Source organism: Pongo abelii, chromosome 7 (assembly GCF_028885655.2).
Source record: "Pongo abelii isolate AG06213 chromosome 7, NHGRI_mPonAbe1-v2.0_pri, whole genome shotgun sequence".
Classification (NCBI taxonomy): Eukaryota; Metazoa; Chordata; class Mammalia; order Primates; family Hominidae; genus Pongo; species Pongo abelii.
Window position 1 is genome coordinate 7,966,424 of NC_071992.2, and position 23,631 is coordinate 7,990,054.

At 44.4% G+C, this 23,631-nt stretch overlaps 2 protein-coding genes and 1 pseudogene across 2 annotated transcripts in view; 2 read left to right on the forward strand and 1 right to left on the reverse strand.

Moving 5' to 3' along the window:
- Positions 1 to 23,631, reverse strand: part of LOC134761888 (chitobiosyldiphosphodolichol beta-mannosyltransferase-like) — a 966,630-nt gene that overhangs the window by 82,779 nt on the left and 860,220 nt on the right. The window lies entirely within an intron of this gene.
- Positions 8,475 to 9,915, forward strand: LOC129047574 (olfactory receptor 7E24-like). Its single transcript, XM_054519093.2, has 2 exons — positions 8,475 to 8,511; positions 9,116 to 9,915. The coding sequence occupies exons 1-2, from the start codon at positions 8,475 to 8,477 to the stop codon at positions 9,913 to 9,915; spliced, it is 837 nt and encodes a 278-aa protein (XP_054375068.2).
- Positions 17,355 to 19,743, forward strand: LOC112134690 (olfactory receptor 7E24-like; annotated as a pseudogene).

A 23,631-nucleotide genomic window follows, 5' to 3' on the forward strand; every position in this document is an offset into this window, starting at 1 on the left:
GGGGTGTGGGGCACCCCCCGCGATGCGGGGAGTAAGAGCCAGCCCCTCCTCCCCACCCGGCTCTTAGGACCCCCATCGCAGGGGGGTGCGCACCCCCCGCGATGCGGGGAGTAAGAGCCAGCCCCTCCTCCCCCCCCTGGTTTTTAGGATCCGCGGTGGACTCACAGCCTGTTTACCGTATTGTGAGTTATATCATCTCCCACTCTGGAGATTATGAACTGTTTCACAGACGGGTGTATACCCTCGGTGTACATTTTATTATTAACATGAATATGAATGATGGATATTAATATTAATATTAAGAAATAATTGCTAATAAAAAGTATTCAGATTATAAATATTAACATTAATTATTAGGAGCGAATATTACTGTTTTCTAATGGATAAGATCAATATCAGTTATTAATATCAGGCGTCATTAATCGTTAATATTAATCGTTTATTGTTATCGTTAGTATAACTATTTAATATTAATTATCGTTATTATCAGTTTTGATTTTTAAAATTATATTATCAGTTATTAATATTGATAATTGTTAGTGTCAATTAATAATTGTGATTTTTAATTGCGGTAAGTCACATTGCGCCATTCCACCCCTCCCTCGGCAGCTAGTTTACGACCCAAAGCGGGGATACAAATGCCCCTGAGAGAGCAGCGGTATACTGGGATAGATGAGGATGATCACGTGGTGGAGAGGCCTGCTTAACAGGCTGGTACCCTCCTCGTGAAGGGTGCCTGCCCTTCACCTCCGTGGACCTTCTCAACTGGAAAAACAATAGACGGCCCTATACCGAAGAGCCACCAGCCCTAATTGATTTGCTCCAAACTGTTATCCAGACCCAGAACCACACCTGGGCTTATTGCCACCAGTTGCTCATGTTCCTCTTTAACAGCGAAGAAAGGCGGAGAGTCCTCCAAGCAGCAACTAAGTGGCTAGAGGGACATGCACCAGCTGATTACCAAAACCCCCAAGAATACGTAAGGACCCAGTTACCAGGAACCGACTCCCAGTTGGACCCACACGAAAGAGAGGATATGCAAAGGCTAAACCGAGACTGGCAAGCTCTCCTGGAAGGATTAATGAGGGGAGCTCAGAAGGCCACAAACGCTAACAAGGTCTCTGGGGTCATTCAGGGAAAAGAAGAAAGTCCAGCACAATTCTACCAGAGACTGTGTGAGGCCTATGGTATGTATACTCCCTTTGATCCTGATAGCCCTGAAATCAGCGCATGATTGACGTGGCTTTAGTCAGTCAAAGAGCAGAAGACATGAGAAGACAACCGCAGAAACAGGCTGGGCTTGCATGGATGAATACCTCAAAATTACTAGAAATAGCTAGCCAGGAGTTTGTAAACAGGGATGCAGTAAGCCATAAGGAAAATGGCAAACAGAATGGAGGTCAGGCCCGGCGAAACACCGACCTGTTTGTTAGCTGCAGCAATCAGAGGGGCCCCCCCAAAGAGGCAACGGAAGGGGTCCCTGGGAAAGAAACTCAGCTTGGCTGTCAGAGTTTGCAGCGTAATCAGTCTGCTTACTGTAAAGAAATAGGACAGTGGAAGAACAAATGCCCTCAGCTCAAAAGAAAACAAGATGACTCAGAGCAGAAGGCCCCGGACAAGGAGGAAGGGGTCCTGCTCAACCTGGCAGAAGGGTTTTTGGACTGAGGGAGACCGGGCTCAAGCGTCCCCAAAGAGCCTCTGGTCAGAATGACAGTTGGGTGTAGAGACATTGATTTTCTTGTAGATAGCGGTGATGAAATTTCGGTAGTAACCGTCCCGGTTGCCCCCTTATCCAAAAAGACTGTTGACATCATCGGAACCACGGGGGTTTCAGCAAAGCAAGCTTTCTGCTTGCCTCGGACTTGTACTGTAGGAGGACATAAAGTCATTCATCAGTTTTGGTACATGCCTGACTGTCCCTTGCCCTTTTTGAGAAGGGACTTGCTCAGCAAGCTGAGAGCCACTATCTCTTTGACAGAGCACGGCTCTTTGATGCTGAAGTTACCCGGAACGGGAGTCATTATGACCCTTACTGTCCCCCGAGAGGAGGAATGGAGAATTTTCTTATCTGAACTGGGCCAAGAGAGAAAACCTGCTCTGGCTAAGCGGTGGCCAAGAGTACGGGCGGAAGACAACCCTCCGGGATTGGCCAGTTAAGACTGGGGCCCAGCCGGTTAGGCAAAAACAGGACCCGGTCCCCAGAGAAGCTCTTCAAGGTATCCAGGTCCGTCTCAAGCACCTAAGAACTGTTGGAATTATTGTTCCTTGTCAGTCTCCATGGAACACTCCTCTCCTGCCTGTTCCCAAGCCGCGGACCAAGGACTACTGGCCATTACAGGATTTGTGCTTCCTGAATCAATCTACACTGACTTGACATCCAACAGTACCTAACCCATCCACATTGCTGGGGTGGCTGCCAGCTGAGGACAGCTGGTTCACCTGCTTGGACCTGAAAGATGCTTTCTTTCCTATCATATTAGCCCCTGAGTGGCAGAAGCTGTTTGCCTTTCAGTGGGAAGATCTGGAGTCAGGTGTCACTACTCAGTACACTTGGACCGGGCTTCCCCAAGGGTTCAAGAACTCCCCCACCATCTTTGGGGAGGCGTTGGCTCGAGACCTCCAGAAGTTTCCCACCAGAGACCTAGGCTGCGTGTTGCTCCAGTACGTTGATGACCTTCTGCTGGGCCACCCCACGGCAGTCCGGTGCACCAAGTGAACAGATGCCCCACACAGGCACCTGGAGTGCTGTGGCTATAAGGTGTCCAAGAAGAAAGGTCAGATCAGCCGACAGCAGGTACCTTACTTGGGATTTACTATCCAACAGGGCTCGGAACGCAGCCCGCAGCCCGGGATCAGAAAGAAAGCAGGTCATTTGCAACCTACCGGAGCCTAAGGGCAGAAGGCAAGTGAGAGAATTCTTAGGAGCTGTGGGCTTTTGTAGACAGTGGATCCCAAACTTTGCAGTATTAGCCAAGCCTTTGTATGAGGTCACAAAGGGGGCGGGGACAGGGAACCTTTGGAATGGGGATCCCAACAACAGCAAGTCTTTCATGAGTTAAAGGAAAACTTCTGGCAGCCCCAGCCCTGGGGCTACCCGATCTGACAAAGCCTTTTCCATTGTATGCGTCAGAGAGAGAAAAGATGGCAGCTGGACTTTTCACCCAAACTGAGGGGCCCTGGCTGAGGCCGGTGGCCTACCTCTCTAAACAACTAGATGGGGCTTCTAAAGGATGGCCCCCCTGTTTGAGGGCCTTGGCAGCTACTGCCCTGCTAGTACAAGAAACAAATAAGCTGACTCTCGCGCAAAACCTGAACATAAAGGCCCCCCATGCTGTGGTGACTTTAATGAATGCTAAAGGATATCATTGGCTAAGGAATGCCAGACTCACCAAGTACCGAATTTTGCTCTGTGAAAATCCCCGTAAGATCATTGAAGTTTGTAACACCCTAAATCCTGTCACCTTGCTCCCAGTATCAGAGAGCCCTGTTGAGCATGATCGTGTAGAAGTGATGGAGTCAGTTGACTCTAGCAGACCTGACCTCTGGGACCAGCTTCGGCCATCCGTAGACTGGGAACGATACGAGGATGGGAGCAGCTTCTTCTACCCCCAAGGAGAGAGAGGTGCAGGGTATGCAGTGGTAACCCTGGACACTGTTGTTGAAGCCAGATCATTGCCCCAGGCCACTTCAGCCCAGAAAGCTGAACTCATTGCTTTAATTCAGGCCTTAGAACTCAGTGAAGGTGAGACTGTCAACATTTACACTGATTCTCGGTATGTCTTTTTAACCCTTCAAGTGCATGGAACGTGATAGAAAGAAAATGGCCTATTGAACTCTTCGGGAAATGACAGAAAATATCAACAAGAAATCTTGCAATTATTAGAAGCAGTATGGAAACCCCACAAGGTGGCAGTTATGCATTGCAGAGGACACCAGTGAGCATCCACCTTGCTGGGTTTGGGGAATTCCCAAGCTAACTCAGAGGCTCGAAAAGCAGCATCTGCCCCCTTCTGGGCATCAGTGCTCCCTCAAGCAACTGATCTTTTACCTACTTGTTCTAAAGAAGAAAGGGACTTTCTCCAGGTAGTGGGAAGGACAAGTGATGGAGGAAGGATGGATTCGGTTACCAGATGAGAGAGTAGCTTTGCCACAGTTGCTAGGAGCTGCAGTTGTACTGGCTGTGCAGAAAACCACCCATGGAGGTCAGGAGTCACTGGAAAAGTTGTTAGGCCGGTATTTCTACATCTCCCATTTGTCAGCCCTTGCCAAAACGGAGAGGCAGCGGTGTGTTACCTGCCGACAGCATGATGCGAGGCAAGGTCCAGCCGTTCCGCTCAGCATACAAGCTTATGGATCAGCCCCCTTTGAAGATCTCCAGGTAGACTTCACAGAGATGCCAAAGTGTGGAGGTAACAAGTATTTACTAGTTCTTGGGCGTACCTAATCTGGGTGAGTGGAGGCCTATCCAACACGAACTGAGAAAGCTGGTGAAGTAACCCCTGTGCTTCTTCGAGATCTGATTCCTGGATTTGGACTGCCCTTACGGATCGACTCAGTAACGGGCCTGTGTTTTTGGCTGCCCTGGTACAGAAGACGGCAAAGGTATTAGGGATCACACGGAAACTGCATGCCGACTCCCAGCTTCAGAGTTCCGGAAAGGTGGAGCGGATGAATCGGACTATCAAAAATAGTACTATTGTCTTCCCCGCTGGATATTTAAAACAACACCACAAGGGCCGTCAAACCACCTACTAAATTTGAGGGAATGTTATCCTCTCCCCCCCTCCCCCGTCCCCGGATATTAGAGACAATAACACAGGAGTAATGTATACCCACTGCTTTATTGGGAGTAATATCTTCCTCTCCCTTCTTGGATATTAGGAACAATATGACAGTGTGCGTGTACGCCTGTCGCGAAATTCAATGAAATGTCATCCTGTGCCTCCCTGGACATGACGAACTATATCACGGGGAATGTACAACCTCTGAGTTATTGGGAGTGATATCATCCTCTCCCCTCTGGAAGTTACTGACAATATCACAGGGGTAGTGTACACCCTCTGGGATGTTGGGACTAATATCATCCTCCCGCCCACTGGATATTAAAAACCATATCACAGGGGGCGTGTACACACACTTCGATATTGGTATTAATACCGTCCTCTCCCTCTTTGGATATTCGGTGCCATATTTCAGGTGGGGTATACACCACCTACCATATTGGAAGTAATATGATTTTCTCCCCACCGGATATCAGAAACAATATCACAGGAGGGTGTCAACGACCCCTGCAATGTTTGGGGTAATAACATTGTCTCCCCTCAAGAATATTAAGAACAATATTGTGGGGGTGGGGGGTGCACACCCACTTTCATATTTGATATCATCCTCTTCCCCCCTGGATATTAGGAACAATATCAGGAAGGAATGTACCGACCCTGCGACCTTTGCTGTCATATAATTGTCTCTCCCCTAGATATTAGGAAAGATGTCACTGGGGATGTGAACAGCCCTGCGATATTGGGAGTAGTATCATCCTCTCCCCCCTTGCATATTGGGAACAACATCACAGGTAGGGTGTACTGCCTCTGCGATATTGGGAGTAAAATTTTCCTCTCTTCCCCTGGACATTAGGAAGGGTATCAGAGGGGGTGAGTGTACATTCCCTGCCATATTCAATGTAACTTCATCCTCTCCCTCTCAGGGTATTCAGAAGAATAGGACAGGAGGGGTGTACACCCACTGCGATATTGAGAGTCCCATCATCCTCTTTTGTTCTGGATATTAGGAACAATATCACAGGGTTGTGTACACCCCCTGTGATATTGGGAGTAATATCATCCTCTCTCGCTGTGGATATTAGGAAGATTTTCACAGGGGTGTGTACACCCCCTGCGATATTGGGAGTAATATCATCCTCTCCAACCAGGAAATGACTAACAAGGTCACGGGGGAGTGTACTCCCCCTGCGATATTGGGAGTAATGTCGTCCTCCCCAAACCTGGATGTTAGCAACAAGATCACAGAGGGGGTGTACACACCCTGCGACATTGGAAGTAACATGATCCTTTCCCCACCTGGATACTGGGAAAGATACCACAGCGCGGGTGTACGTTTCCTACGCTGTTGGGAGTAATCTCATTCTTTTCCTTTCCGGATATGAGGAAGAATATCACAGGGATGCTGTACAATTACTTCGATATTGGGAGTAATATCATCCTCTATTTTCCTGGATATTGGGCACAAAAACACAAAAGGGTGTACAACCCCTGCGATATTGGGAGTAATATACTCTCCTTCCCTGGATGTTAGAAAACAATATCATCAGGGCTGAACACACCCTGCGATAATGGGAGTCATATTTACTCTTTCACAGGCCACTTGGAACAATATCACAGGGGGTGTTTACAAACAGGGGTGGTGTACACCCCTGTGATATTGGGAGTAACATCATTCTCTCCACCTTTGGATATTAAGAACAATATCCTGGCAGGAGGTGGTACACTCCCAGTGATATTGGGAATCATGTCATCCTCTCCTTCCCTGGATATTCGGAACAATATCACAGGGGGGTGTACACCTTCTGTGATATTGGAAGCAATATCATCCTCTTCCCCGATGGATATTAGAAAAAGTATCACTCATGGTGTACACTCACTGTGATATTAGGAAGAAAATTACAGGGTGTACACCCACTCTGACTTTAGGAGAAATAGCTCCCTAAAAGGTCACAAATAATATCACAGGGTATACAGTAATATCTCCCTAGGATATTACAAACAGTATCACAGGGTGTACACCCACTGTGATAACAGGGGTAATACGTCCCAAGGATACTACCAATAATATCACAAGGCCGTACACCCACTATGACACGGAGTGATATCTCCCTAGGATATTACGAGTAACATCACAGAATGTACTTCCATGGTGTGCACCCACGGTGATATTAGGAGTAATATCAACCCAGGACATAACTAATAACACCATGGGGAATACAGACATGATGTACAACCACGGTGATCTTATGAGAACTATCTCCCTAGGATAATACCAATAACATCACAGAGTGTACACACATGGTAGACACCCACTGTGGCACTAGGACTAATAACTTTCTAAGATATTATGAATAGCATCAGAGAACATAAACACATGGTGTACCCCCAGTGTAACTTTAGGCATAATTTCTCCCTAGGATATTACGAGTAACATCTCAGTGTGTACACACGTGGTGTAAACCCACTGTGACATTAAGGGTAATATCCCCCTAGGATATGACGAGAAACATCACGGGGTGTCCACCCATGGTGTACACGCACTGTGATGTTAGGAATAATATCTCCTTAGGATATTATGAATAATACCACAGGGTGTACAGGAACTGTGATATTAGAGGTAATATCTCTCTAGGATGTTAAGAATCATGTCATCACCGGGTGTACACCCCCTGTGTTACTGGGAGCAATAACTCTCTAGGATAGTACAAATAATATCACAGAGTGTACACCCACTGTGATATGAGGAGCAATACCTCTCTGGGATATTACAAATTAGATCACAGAGTGTACACACCTGGTGTACATCCACTTGGATATTAGGAGTAATATCTTCCTAGGACATTACAAAGAACATCACAGAGTGTACACCCACGGGAATATTAGGAGTCGTATATCCCTAGGTGATTACAAATAATATCAGAGGGTGTGCACCCACTGCGATATTAGGAGTAATATCTTACTAGGGTATTACGAATAACTTCATAGTGTGTACACACATGGTGTAAAATCACTGTGATATTAGAAGTAATATCTACTGAGTAGATAACAAAGAACATCACAGGGTGTACACCCATTTTGATATTAGCTGTAATATTTTTCTAAGTTGTTACAAATAATATCACAGGGTGTACAAACAGGGTGTACACTCACTGTGATATCAGGAGTCGTATCTCCGTAATGTGTTATGAATAATATCACAGGGTGTACACCCACTGTATTATTAGGAATGATATCTCTGTAGGATATTACAATTAATGTCACAGGGTGTGCAGCCACTGTGATATTAGGAGCAACATCTTTCTAGGATATTACAAACACTATCCCAGGGTGTACTCCCACTCTGATGTCAGGAGCAATATCTCCCTAGGATATCCAAAATAATATCACAAGTTGTCCAATCTCTGCCTTCCAGGTTCTAAGGGATTCTCCTGCTTCAGCCTCCCGAGTAGCTAGGGATACCTGTCACCATACCTGGCCAATTTTTTTTTTTTTTATTTTCACTAGAGACGGGGTTTCACCACGTTGGCCAGGCTGGTCTGGAACTCCTGACCTCAGTTGATCCGTCGGCCTCGGCCGCCGAAAGTGCTGGGATTACATGTGTGAGCTACGGAGCTCGGCCAAGAGTTATATATTCAATTAATTTGGAAAAGCAGCTCCCATATTTGAGTGTGCATGTACTTTTATGAAGAAAAGATGTCAGAAAGCCTAAGGATGGTAATAAATATGAAAAGTAACTGGCATGTGGAAAGGTCTTCCAATGAAGAACTCTAAGGTTTGATTTCGTTTTTAGGGAATGCTGTCCAAGCTCTTGTATCAACCTTATACATATTCTACATCAAAGGAATTTGTCGCAAGGTGTCAGAATACAACAGAGTGTATTTCACTGCTTCTTAATTTCTTTCAATTAGACTGAGATCTTTTTCTTAAAGAGAGAAGAGCATCTTCATTGCATTTTATTTTTTCTGAAAAGAGTAGGCCGTAATTTACTGAGATCACGGATGTCTTATATATTAGGTTTTGGTCTTCTAACATTCTTCAGTGGATTTTCTCTAAAGTAGTATCTTCAGAAGGAGTTGAATAGCAAAAAAGTGAATCATGTAGTAATTCTGAGATTTTTGGGTTTGTCACAACTGAGAACTATTGCTGATGGTGTATGGTCCTCAAGTGTGAAAATGTTCCTTGTGAATTTCTTGCATCCAAAATATACACACGGCATTAAGGGCTGGTTTTTATCTTTCATTTTTCCAATCGTCTTTTCTTCCCAAGGTGTCCAAGTCACACAGAGCCACGGAATCTCACAGGTGTCTGAGAATTCCTCCTCCTGGGACTCTCAGAGGATCCAGAACTGCAGCCCGTCCTCCCTGGGCTGTCCCTGTCCATGTACCTGGTCACGGTGCTGAGGAACCTGCTCATCATCCTGGCTGTCAGCTCTGACTCCCACTTCCACACCCCCGTGTACTTCTTCCTCTCCAACCTGTGCTGGGTTGACATCGGTTTCACCTCGGCCATGGTTCCCAAGATGATTGTGGACATGCAGTCGCATAGCAGAGTCGTCTCTTATGCGGGCTGCCTGACACAGATGTCTTTCTTGGTCCTTTTCGCATGTATAGAAGACATGCTCCTGACTCTGATGGCCTATGATGGATTTGTGGCCATCTGTCGCCCTCTGCACTACCCAGTCATCGTGAATCCTCACTTCTGTGTCTTCTTAGTTTTGGTGTCCTTTTTCCTTAGCCTGTTGGATTCCAAGCTGCACAGTTGGATTGTGCTACAATTCACCTTCTTCAAGAATGTGGAAATCTCTCATTTTGTCTGTGAGCCATCTCAGCTTCTCAACCTTGCCTGTTCTGACAGCGTCATCAATAGCATATTTATATATTTAGATAGTACTATGTTTGGTTTTCTTCCAATTTCAGGGATCCTTTTGTCTTACTCTAACATTGTCCCCTCCATTCTAAGAATTTCATCTTCAGATGGGAAGTCTAAAGCCTTCTCCATCTGTGGCTCTCACCTGGCAGTTGTCTGCTTATTTTATGAAACATGCATTGGCATGTACCTGTCTTCAGCTGTGTCACCACCCCCAGGAGTGGTGTGGTGGCATCAGGGATGTACACTGTGGTCACCCCCATGCTGAACCCTCTCATCTACTGCCTGAGAAACAGGGACATTCAAAGTGCCCTGTGGAGGCTGCGCAGCAGAACAGTCGAATCTCATGATCTGTTCCATCCTTTTTCTTGTGTGGGTAAGAAAGGGCAGCCACATTAAATCTCTACATCTGCAAATCCTGCAACTTAGTCACATTATTTTTATGGCTTGATGGCTTTTATTCCTTTCCGCATTTCCTATGTGAATATAGTTTTCTTCGTTATACCTTTAACTGGAATGTGTGAGTATTCTGGGATCCTTTGTTTAGCAGAAACCTCATGACTGAATCTTCTACACCTAGGCGGCCTCCTTCAGTTTCTGAGCAATAACCCTGTCCTCCAGGTGGAATCAAAACCATCTTTTTATATACATGATGTCCTCACTTCATTTTCGAATTCCCTGAAAATTGACTTTATGGAACAATGTACAGCAGGTCCTCCAACACCATTGGTGCGTTCAAAGTTGCGTAGTTATAATGTTGGTGAGGAATAAGTCGTTTCATATACCTAATTTTGCTTAAAAGTGAAGTTTCCAAGAGACTTTCAAAGATGTTAAGTGAGGACATACTGTACATCAAATTCATACCCTCTTCCAGAGTTCATGTGGAATTTCTTTATAAACTGCATCTAGAGAATCTATTTAGGCAGGTTATGTGTAGAGATCCATGTCACCGGTCCTCAATCTTGGCTTTGAGTCAAATGACCTGGGGAGCTTACAAATGATGAGGCCTGGGTCTCATTACCTGAGATTCTGATTTCCCTGTACCTGTGTGAGTATGTGGATTTTTTCTTTTTCTTCTTGAAGCACCAGAGGTGTTTGCAATGACGAAGTTTTTAGAGGCATCAATCTCCAATGATTAAGAAGAGAAGTTAATTGTAATATGATTTCTTCATATATTATCTTTAAATGCATTGTCCATCAACACCATACAAATGTTTATTATGCTGCTGTTTCTTACAATTTAGCATTTTTTATTTTTTTCTTTTTCTTTTTTTTTTTTTTTTCTTTTTGAGGCAGAGTTTCACTCTTGTTGCCCAGGCTGGAGTGCAATGGCACGATCTTGGCTCACTGAAACCTCTGCCTCCTGTATTCAAGCGATTCTTCTGTCTCAGCCTTCCAAGTAGCTGGGATTACAGGCATGTGCTACGATGCCCAGCTAATTTTTACATATTTATTTATTTTTTGTATTTTTAGTAGAGACAGTGTTTCTCCATATTGGTCAGGCTGGTCTTGAACTCCCGACCTCAGGTGATCCACCCGCTTCAGCCTCCAAAATTGGTGGGATTACAGGCGTGAGTGACCGCGCCCTGCCACCACTTAGCATTTTCATTTTACATTTGTTAAAGTTGTAGATTTAGACACACATCGATTTCTGCTTTGTTATACACTTGCATATACATAAGATGGGAAATAGAAAAGAATAAAATGGGCAGAGTATCCCTGAAGGTTCACTTTCCGAGACATTTTAAAACTATTTGCTTTTTACAAATTTGTTTCAATTTAGAAACTGCGGTATACACGCACAATAAAGTATTATTCAACCTAAAAAGGAATAAAATCCTCTCCACTGAAGACAAAATGGATGAGATTGCAGGTGTGTATATGAAGTGAAATAAGCCAAGCACAGAATGACAAATATTTCATGTCCTCACTTCTACGTAGGACCAAAAAAGGAAATCTTGGCCAGGTGTGGTGGCTCAGTCCTGTACTCCCAGCAATTTGGGAGACCGAGTCGCACGGATCACTTGAGGCCAGGAGTTCGAGACCCGCCTGGCCAACATGGTGAAGAGGCCCAAGAAGCGCTTGAACTCGGGAGGTGGAGGTCGCAGTGAGCCTGGATTGTGCCTGTATACTCCAACCTGGGCAACAGAAAGAGCCTCCATCACACTCCTACACACAAAAGGAATCTCAGGTAGGTGGAAAGTATAAAGGTGGTTAGCAGATACTAGGAAGAAAATGCGTGGGATGGGGAATGAAGATGAAGGGGTGGGTTGCCCCTCCACACCTGTGGTTGTTTCTCGTTAGGTGGAAAGAGAGACTTGGAAAAGAAAAAGACACAGAGACAAAGTATAGAAAAAGGAATAAGGGGATCCAGGGGACCAGTGTTCAGCATATGGAGGATCCCACCAACCTCTCAGTTCCCTTAGTATTTATTGATCATTCTTGGGTGTTTCTCAGAGAGGGGGATGTGTCAGGGTCATAGGATACTAATGGAGAGAAAGTCAGCAGATAAACACGTGAACAAAGGTCTCTGCATCATAGACAAGGTAAAGAATCAAGTGCTGTGCTTTAGATATGCATACACACAAACATCTCAATGCCTTACAGAGCAGTATTGCTGCCCGCATGTCCCAACTCCAGCTCTAAGGCAGTTTTCCCCTATCTCAGCAGATGGAACATACAATTGGGTTTTATACCGAGACATTCCATTGCCCAGGGATGAGCAGGAGACAGATGCCTTCCTCTTGTCTCAACTGCAAAGAGGCATTTCTTCCTCTTATACAAATCCTCCTCAGTACAGACCCTTTACGGGTGTCAGACTGGGGGACGGTCACGTCTTTCCCTTCCCACAAGGCCATATTTCAGACTATCAAATGAAGAGAAACCTTGGAGAATACCTGGCTTTCATAGACAGAGGTCCCTGCGGCCTTCCGCAGTGTTTGTGTCCCTGGGTACTGGAGATTAGGGAGTGGTGATGACTCTTAAAGAGCATGCTGCCTTCAAGCATCTGTTTAACAAAGTACATCTTGCACAGCCCTTAATCCATTTAACTCTGAATTTGACACAGCACATGTTTCAGAGAGAACGGGGTTGGGAGTGAGATTATAGATTAACAGCATCTCAAGGTTGAAGAATTTTTCTTAGTACAGAACAAAATGGAGTCTCCTATGTCTACTTCTTTCTACACAGACACAGTAACAATCTGATCTCTCTTTCTTTTCCCCACAGAAGAGAAGTCGATAATTGGGCCCCAAAATACAGAAAGATGGAATAAGTGAGTTCTAATGTTTAATAGTGCAGTATGAAAATTTTAGTTCACAAGAATTTCTTGCATATTTCCGGGTTCTTTGGTAAGAAGCTTCCTAACTTTCTCATTATGCTGGTTTTGAAGCTATTCTCTTTCTGCTCTCGAAATCATGCTGGTTTTTTTGTTTTTGGCTTTTGTTTTGAGATGGAGTTTCGCTCTTGTTGCCCAGTCTGGAGTGTAATGGTGCAATCTTGGCTCACCGCAACCTCTGCCTCCTGGGTTCAAGCGATTCTCCTGCCTCCACCTCCCGAGCAGCTGGGATGACAGGCATGCCCCAGTACACCCAGCTAGTGTTGTATTTGTAGTAGAGACGGGGGTTTCTCCCTGTCGGTCAGGCTGGTCTTGAACTCCTGACCTCAGGTAATCTGCCCACCTTGGCCTCCCAAAGTGCTGGGATTACAGGCGTGAGCAACCGCGCTGGGCCCATGCTGTATCCTTATCTGTTGTCTGTTGTTGTTTGTTTGTTTTTGAGCCCAGAAATAACTTCTCACCTATATGTACAAATGATTTTTAACATGAGTGCTAAGAAAGTTCATTGGTGGAAAAGCGGCCTTTTCAAGTAATGATGTTGGAGAAACTTGATTTCCACATGCAGAAGAATGAAGGTGGACCCTATGTCACACCAGGTGCAAAAATTCACACAAACTGGATCAAAGACCTAACCCCAAGTGTTAAAAGTATCATATGCCTAAAAGAAAATATTGGCCACACTTTCATGACATCAGATTGAGCAGTGCTTTCTGGGATATGACACCAAAAGCATAAGCAACAAAAGAAAATTAGATTCCTTGGATTCCATCTGAATGACAGACACTTTTGTGCATCAAAAAACACTGTGAACTGAGTGAAAAGATAACCCACAGATTAGGAAAAATATTTGCAAATCATATATCTGAAAAGAGGCTGATATGCATCATATGTAAAGAACAGCTAGAACTAAACAACAAGAAACCCAAAGCATCCCATTAACAATGTTCATAAGACTCGAGTAGGCGTGTCCCCAAAGAAGATATAGCAATGGCCTGTAAGTACCTAAAATGATGTTGAAAATCACTAATCATAGGGAAGCGCAAATCAAACCAATAATGTGATACCACACATTAGGATGGATATGATAAACAAACAGGCATTGGTGAAACTAGAGGGAAGTAGGAATGCTCGAATCTGATTGGAGGGAATGTAAAACCGTGAAGGATCAGGGAAAATAGTATGGTGTGTACTGGGAAAAGTAGAAAGAGAATTATCAGATGTTCCCCTGTTGCACTTGTGGGTACCTACCAAAAAGAATTAGAAGCCAGGAATGGAAGAGATATTTGTACACCCATATTCATAGCAACGTTATTCGCAACAGCCAAAATGTGGAAGCAACCCAAGGGTTCGTGGACAGATGAATGGAAAAGCACACTGCAGTTCATTCATACAATGGAAGACTATTCAGCCTTCAAAAGGCAGGCACTTCTGGCCGGTGCGGTGGCTCACGCCTGGAATCCCAGCATCTTGGAAGACCGAGGTGGGCGGACCACCTGAGGTCAGCAATTCAAGACCAGTCTGGCTATCTTGGTGAAACCCTGTCTCTACTGAAAATGCAAAAAATTAGATAAGCGTGGGGGCGTGTGCCTAGAGTCCCAGCTACTCGGGAGGCTGAGGCACAAGAATCGCTTGAACCCGGGAGGCGGAGGTTGCAGTGAGCCCAGATTGTGCCACTGCACTCCAGCCTGTGCGACAGAGTGAGACTCCATGTAAACACAAAACAAAACAGAACCAACAAATAAACAAAAAAATAAATAAATAAACCAAAAGAAACAGACAGGAACTTCTGACACAGGCTGCAAGGTGGATGAAACTTGAAGACATTATCGTCAGTGAAATAAATAAATCCCAAAATGATAAACACGACCAGGCTCAGTGGTTCGCCCATGTAACCCCAGCACTTTGGGGCGCTGAGGCAGGAAGATCACTTAAGGTCAGGAGTTTGAGATCAGCCTGGTCAATATGGTGAAAGCTTATCTCTATTAAAAATACAAAGATTAGCTGTGCGTGGTGGCACATGCCTTTAATCCCAGTTACTCGGGGGACTGAGACCCAAGAATCGCTTGAACTCACGATGTGGAGGTTGCAGTCAGCCGATACCATGCCACTGCACTCCAGCCTGGGTGACAGAGAAAGACTCTGTCTCCAAAACAAACAAACTAGCAAAAAAATTAAACACGGTATGATTCCACTCACATCAAGGATCTAGAGGAGTTAAACTCAGAGCTGCAAAATAGAATGGTGGCCCCAGGGGTGGGAGACAGAGAGGAATGGAGAGTTTGGTGAAGGGTGCAATTTCCATTGAGAAAGATAAAACTGTTCTGGAGATGATGGCGGTGATGGTTTCTAAACAATGTGAATGTACTTAATGTGATTAAACTGTAAACTGAGAAATAGTGGAAATTGTCAATGTTGATACAGGCCATTCTATAGGAAATAATATATATTTATAATTTTTAATATTTATATGTGGCATATTTCCCCATCATAAAAGATGAAAATTGAAGCACTTGGATCTTAAAAAAGGAAAGAATGGAGCGAACAATCCACACAAGCTTCCTTCTGATAAGAGGAAGAGCCCCAGAGCTTCTGTGGACACTCACTTTTCTCTTCTTCTTCTTGCATGATGATGAGGAAATCCTTAGAGGTTGGGGAACTTGGGCCACTCTGGCTAATGAGGAGCTCTGTGCCTTGAGCCCCCCAGGCCATAGAATAGTAAATAGTCTGTGCCTCCAGCCCTGCATCTGAGGTTCCAGGCCTGTGGGCTCCACACCCGTCACCTGTATCAGGAGGCTCCTGTGTCACCCTGTCTTCTTGCCAGCATTAAGGACGGAGTCTGAGCCTCCAACGTGCACCATGCTGGGAGGACAGTTGACCTGTCCTCCGTGGTCATGGCCCAGCAGAGGGGAAGGGCGGTTCAGTGAGTGCTGCGGGATGGTCGGGAGCCTTGTTTTCCTTCCTCCTTCTCAGGACAAACAGGAGAGTGCGGTGGGCAGATGGGAGGAGACCAATGTGCAAACTGTCAGCTCAGCAGACTGTGGAGTTTCAGTTCTTGGTTGTGGGGGGGGGGGTCGCTCTCAGAAATCTCCTTCAAAATGTTGCCTTCCTCCCCCACTGCTTGTCCTTTTCACAGACATCTCACCCATGATAGCAGGGAATGAGTCCCTCTAAATTGTTCCCTCAGAACAACAAAAAGACGATGAAGGTGATGGTGAGGATAAAGAGGATGATGCAGACACCATGACATCATGAACCCTTACTGAGGGCTTCCTAAAGGCCAGGCTCTGAGCTCTGTGCTCTATGCAGCTTGTTTCGTTTCATCTGCATAGTCTCCCCATTATGAGTGCACATTTCATGATGATTTTACAGACTAGAAAAAGAGCAGCGCATTTTCGTAGATCTTGTACCAGATCATGAAGTCAAAAAAGGTGAAATCCAATACGAACCAGGCAGTCTAAGTCCAGACACATGGCATTTGGCCAGTCCTCTCCCTGCATCCAACCTGCTCTCTCAAATCCTTGTCACTCGGGCCAATGCCCCTGCTCACTGTGCCCTTCCCTTTGGGGGTTCCTTGGAGACCACAGCTAGACCAGTGGGTGCCACAGTCACTGTGTCAAGTATGGAAAGGTCAGCTGAGATCACATCAAAGATTCCAGAAATAATTCGCACAGGATCATTCGGGACGCATCTATCCCTTGGCCCTGTTCCTGGCTTTCCTTACAGCTCTCGACTTCGTCAAAGGGGTCATCAATTCAGAGTTTGGCTTCCATTGCTATTGAGGAAACTGGAAAGCATTTCAAAAATGCTCATCAGATATGCCTGTGGTTAAGACCTTTGAACTCTGCGGAAAACTTTTTGAAGCTGGGTGCGGTGGCTCACGCCTGTAACCCCAGCCCTTTGGGAGGCTGAGGCAGGGGAATCACAAAGTCAGGTGTTCGGGACCAGCCTGGCCAACATGGTGAAACCCCATCTCTCCTAAAAAGAGAAAAAAATTAGCCGGGCTTAGTGGCGGACGCCTGTAATCTCAGCTACTCCGCAGGTTGAGGCAGGAGAATAGCTTGAACCTGGGATGAGGAGGTTGCAGTGAGCCGAGATCACTCTACTGCACTCCAGCCTGGGCAACAGAATGAGACTCCATCTCAAAAAAACAAAAAGAAAAACAAACAAAAAAAAAACCCACAACTTTTTGAGAGTTGGGAGACCATCAAGTATAGTATCCGGGACTTAGAGTCTGGCCATTAATTTTCAATACCACCCTTTCTACTTATCTGTATGGCAAGGGGTGAGATGTCCATCCTCTGAGACTCAGCACTCTCATCTGAGTTGATTTCTAGTTGATCCAACGGAAGTGAGCGATGATTAAACCGATCATGGGTGCCCGCTGCGTGATCTCTATGTGATGGATGCGTAAAGTAAAGGCAAAGTGAATCTTAGATACATTCGTTAATATTTCAAGCCTCAACTCCATACAGTTCAAAGGAAATATCTCCTGACCTGAAGTTCTGGTTTCCCTGCATTCCAGACAGGACATTTTATTTTGTGCTTATCTCAGTAAGTACTGAGTATTGTGAGAGGAGCAAGTGAGTCTCTTTTGTTTCTGATTCCCCAGAGTCAATATCTTGCTTGGCACATAGGAGAGAGCAAAAGTAAAAATCTATGTGAATTATTGAATTGACACTTCCTTGGTTCACAAAAATTGGCTGTCATCAGTGTGACATCAGTGTGACAGAGTGTGTGTTTTTTGTTTTTCGTTTTTTGAGACGGAATTTTGCTCTTGTTGCCCAGGCTGGAGTGCAGTGGTGTGATCTCGGCTCACTGTAGCCTCTGCCTCCCAGGTTCAAGCCATTCTCCTGCCTCAGCCTCCCGAGTAGCTGGGACTACAGGTACGCGCCGCCATACCGGGCAAAGTTTTTGTGTTTTTCATAGAGACGGGGTTTCACGATGTTGGCCAGGATGGTCTTGATCTCCTGACCAGGTGATCCGCACTCCTCGGCCTCCCAAAGTGCTGGGATTACAGGCGTGAGCCACCGCATCCGGCCAAAGGTTCTGCTGAAAACTCTAAGTCCACCTAAGCTAAGGACAGGAATTATAGCCTCCATGAATTTTAAAGCAAGATCCACCGATTTGAGTAAGCAATTACTCTCTTGAAGGAGAAAAGTCCGAAAACATAATGATGAAATCACTAGGACCTTACTGGCCTGTGGAACTATTTTCTGCTTATGAACTATCAACTTTAATTTCATTTCCAGATGGCATGGTCTCAGCTGCTATCAGTGTTTATAAATGTTCTAATTCAACGGAATGTGTATCAATCTGTTCGAATCAAATAAAATATTTGAGTTCTTAATTTCCTTTAATTAGGATTACCTTTTTCTTAAAGTGAAGAGAATGGTTTTACTGCAGAGTTTTCGTCGGAAAAGATAGGCTGTATTTTCTGGCAATTCGGAATTTGTTAGATATGATGATCTGGTTCTTGGAACATTCTTGAATCTAGTGTCTCTAAGGCAGGTGTGTACAGCAAGAAGTGAATAACACAGAAATCAATGATGAAAGAATTAGAAGACAATTGAGTTTGTCAGAACTGCAAAATATTGCTGAGTATGGATTGCTCTGAAATCTGAAAACATTACTTCTGAATTGCTTCTATCAAAAATGCAGACACAATGCTAGGTGTCGGTTTACTTGTTCCCGATTTTTCAACCCTCTTTTCTAGGCAAAAGGTGTCCAATCTCTACAGACCCAAAGAATCTAACAGATGTCTTTATATTCCTCCTCCTAGAAACTCAGAGGATCCAGAACGGCAGCTGGTCCTTGCTGGGCTGTTCCTGTCCATGTGCCTGGTCACGGTGCTCGGGAACCTGTTCATCAGCCTGGCCGTCAGCCCTGACTCCCACCTCCACACCCCCATGTACTTCTTCCTCTCCAACCTGTCCTTGCCTGACATCGGTTTCACCTCCAGCATGGTCCCCAAGATGATTGTGGACATCTAATCTCACGGCAGAGTCATCTCTTAGGCAGGCTGCCTGACTCAGATGTCTCTCTTTGCCATTTTTGGAGGCGTGGAAGAGAGACATGCTCCTGAGTGTGAAGGCCTATGACAGGTTTGTAGCCACCTGTCACCCTCTGTATCATTCAGCCATCATGAAGCCGTGTTTCTGTGGCTTTCTAGTTTTGTTGTCTTTTTTTTTTTTCTCAGTCTTTTAGACGCCCAGCTGCACAACTTGATTGCCTTGCAAATGGCCTGCTTTGAGGATGTGGAAATTCCTCATTTCCTCTGTGACCCTTCTCAACTCCCTCATCTTGCATGTTGTGACACCTTCACCGATAATATCATCATGTATCTCCCTGCCGCCATATCTGGTTTTCTTCCCATCTCGGGGACCCTTTTCTCTTAATATCTAGTTGTTTCCTCCATTCTGAGGGCTTCCTCATCAGGTGGGAGGTATAAAGCCTTCTCCATCTGTGGGTCTCACCTGTCAGTTGTTTGCTTATTTTATGGAACAGGCATATGGGGGTACCTCAGTTCAGATGTGTCATCTTCCCCGAGAAAGGCTGCAGTGACCTCAGTGATGTACGCTGTGGTCACCCCCATGCTGAACCCCTTCGTCTGCAGCCTGAGAAAGAGGGCTATTAAAAGTGTCCTGTGGCGGCCGCACGGCAGCACAGTCTAGTCTGAATATGTCCTTATCTGTTCCATTTCTTCTGTAATGTGGGTTAAAAAAGGCTGCAAGGTCAATTAAGAATGATATCACAGGGTGAACGCCCACTGTGATATTAGGAGTGATACCTCCCTAGGATATAAAATATACTGCCACAGAGTATACACACATGGGGTACACCCACTGTGATATTACAAGCAATAGCTCCGTAAAGTATGATGAAAAATATCACACGGTGGGCACACTGTGTGATACGAGGAGTAATAGTTACCGGGGATATTACGACGAATATCAAGGGTGTACACACACGGGGTATACGCACTGTGATATCAGGAGTTGTATCTCCCTAGGATATTAAGAATAATATCACGGGGTGTACACTATGTGTGTACATCCACCGTGAACTTTGAAGTAATGTCTCTCTATGAGATTACAAATAATATCAAAGTGTGTACACCCCTGAGACCTATTGGGATTAACATCCTTCTAGGGTATTACAGATAACGTCACAAGGTGGACACCTTCTGTGACATTTTGTACACTCTTTGTGACATTAAAGGAAACATCCCCCTAGAATATTATGAATAATAACACAGGCGGTGTACATACTTGGTACACCACCTCTGTACATCACCTGTGTCATCAGGAGTAACATTCTCCTAGAATATTTTGAATAATATCACAGCAGGTGTACACACACAGTGTACAACCCATGTGACATTAGGAAAAGCATGCCCCTAGGATATTAGGAATAGTATCACAGGCATTGAATACACAGTATATAAACCCCGGGTGACATTAAAAATAACATCCCCCTTGGATATGGTGAATAATATGACAGGGAGTACACCCCGTGAGACACTAGGAGTAACATCCCCCGAGGGTATACCGAATAATATGAGAGGGTGTACATGCATGGTGACCTTAGTAGTCACATCTCTTTAGGATATTACAAATAATATCACAGGGTGTACACGCATTGTGACATTAGTAGTAACATCCCGCTAGGATATGACGAGTCATATCACAGGGTGTACACCACCGTGACAATAGTAGCTACATTCCCCTAGGATATTACGATAAATATCACAGGAGGTACAGCCCCTGTGGTTGACGAGGAACATTTCTATAGAATATTACAACTCATATGACTGTGTGGACTCTGTGTACACCCCGTGTGACTTTAGGAGTAACACCTCACAAAACTGTGACGAATAATATCACAGGCTGAGCACCCCCTGTGACCTGAGGAATAACGTAGTTTTAGGATATTATGAATGATGTGACAAGGTGAACACACCCTGTGACGTGAAGAGCAATATCCATCCAGGATGTTAAGAAGAATATCACACGGAACACATCCCCTGTGAAATTAGGATATTATGAACAATATCAGAAGGTGTACAAGCATTATGACATTAGTACAAATATCCCTCTGATACACAATGAATAATATCACAGGGTGTACATCCCTGTGACATTAGGAGTAACATCTCCCTAGAATATTACGAATAACATCAGAGGGGGAGTACACACATAATGTATGCACCTTGTAAAATTAGGAGTAGCATCTCCCTACAATGTTATGAATAATATCACAGAATATGTACACACATGGCATATACCCCATGTGATATTAAGAGTTACATTCTTCTAGTATGTTAGGAATAATACCACAAAATTGTTCACACACGGTTAACAGCATATGGAATATGAGCATTAACATCCCTCGAGAACATTACAAGTAACATCACAAGGGCTGTGCACACATTGTGCACATGCCCTGTCACTTTAGGAGTACATTTCCCTGACACATTACTAGGAATATCACAGAGTGTACACTTTCTGTGACATTTGGAGTATAACGTCCCCTAGGGTAGTATGAATAAAATCACAGGGTGTACATCCCCTGTGATCTGAGGAGGAACATCTTTCTAGGATATTGTGAATAATATCACGAAACGCACAGCCCCTGTGACTCCAGGAATAACATCCACCTAGGATATTATGAATAATATCACAGGGAGTACACTCTGTGTGACAGTAGGAGTAACCTCACCTGAGGATATAACGAACAAATACACAGGATGTACATGTGTGTTGACATTAGCAGTAATATCCATTTAGCATATTACGAATAATATCACAGTGTGAACACACCCTGTGACATTAGGAGTAACATCTCCCTGGGATGTTGTGAATAATGTCACTGGGGGCACATCTTCTGTGATATTAGCAGCAACATCTTTCCAGGATATTACGAATGATATCGCAGGGTGTAAACTCACTTTGATATTAGAAGGAATATCTCCCTAGGATATAAGCTATCATATCACAGAGTGTACACACATGGTGTACACCCACCGTGTTATTGGCAGCAATATCTCCCTATGATATTATGAAAACTATCCCAGGGTGTACCCTCTGTGGGTTACTAGAAGTAATGTTTACCATGGATACTACGAATAATATCACAGGGTGTACACATATGGGGTACACCCACTGTGATATTAGGAGTGATATCCCTTGAAAATATTACAAATAATATCCCAGTGGGTGTACCCCATGTGTGTATACCCACTGTGATATTTAAAGTAATATCTCTCTATAAGATTACAAATAATATCGAAGGGTGTACACCCCCTGTGACATTAGGAGTAACATCACCATACAATATTGGGAACAACGCCACACGGTGTACACCCCCGTAACGTTAGGAGTAACATCCCCCCTGAATATTACTAATAATATCACAAGGTGTACAGGCATTGTGACATTAGTTGTAATATCCTGCTAGCATATTTTCAATAATATCACAGAAGGAGCACCCTTGTGACATTAAGAGTAACATTCCCCTAGAATAGTAAGCATAATATCACGGGGTGTACACCCCCTGTGACTTTAGGAGTATCATCTCGCTAGAATATGACGAAGAATGTCCCAGGGTGTTATCCTCTGTGCCAATAGGAATATAGACCCCTGGGAAATTATGAATACTATCAAAGGGAGTAGACCCCTGTGACATTAGGAGGAACATCTTTCTAGAATATCACGAAAAATATCACAATGTGTACACCCCCTGTGTCATTAAAAGTAAATTTGCCCTAGGATATTATGAAATACAACACAGGGAGTACACCCCGTGTGACATTAGAAGTAACATCCCGCGAGGATATAACGAATAATATCAGAGAATGCACCTGCTTTGGGACATCAGTAGTAACATCTCTTCAGGAAATACGAATAATATCAAAGGGTGTACATGCATTGTGAAATTAGTAGTGAACTCCCGCTAGGATATTATGAATTTTATAACAGGGTCTACACGCCCTGTGACATTAGCAGTCATGTTTTCCTAGACTATTACGACGAATATGAAAGGGTGTACAGGACCTGTGAATTACGGGTAAAATTCCTATAGAATATTGCACGTAACATCACTGTGTGTACACCCCGTGTAATATTAGGGGTAACATCCCACAAAAATATAACGAATAATTTCACAAGGTGTGCACCCTCCATGACATGAAAAGTAACATTTCCCTAGAATATGATGATAATATCACAGAGTGTACACCTCTGTGATATGAGGAGAGACGTCTTATAAGTATAATACGAGTAATTTGACAAGGTGTACAAACCCTGTGACACAAGCAGTGACACCCCTCTAGGATGTTATGAATACTATCAAAGGGAATCTACCCCGTGTGACAATAAAAGTAACCTCCTCTTAGGAGAACAACAATAACACCACCAGGTGTATACACACTGTGACATTATTATGAATGAACAGCAAGGATATTGGGAATAACATCACAGTGTGTAGAGTCCTGTGACAACAGGATTAACATTCCCCTACAATATGACGAATAATATCGCAGGGTGTATATCCTCTGTGATTTAGTAGTGGCATCTTGCTAGAATATGGAAAACAATGTTCCAGGTTGTGAACCAAGGGTGGCAGCAGAGAAAAGATCGTAGGAAAAAT

What these genes read in the sequence shown, in the direction of transcription:
- LOC129047574 (XM_054519093.2), top strand. Translation starts at nt 8,475, where the DNA reads ATGTCAGAAAGCCTAAGGATGGTAATAAATATGAAAA. An exon ending in GATGGTAATAAATATGAAAA is followed by an intron (nt 8,512 to 9,115) that starts GTAACTGGCATG and finishes TGGGACTCTCAG; the next exon opens with AGGATCCAGAACTGCAGCCC.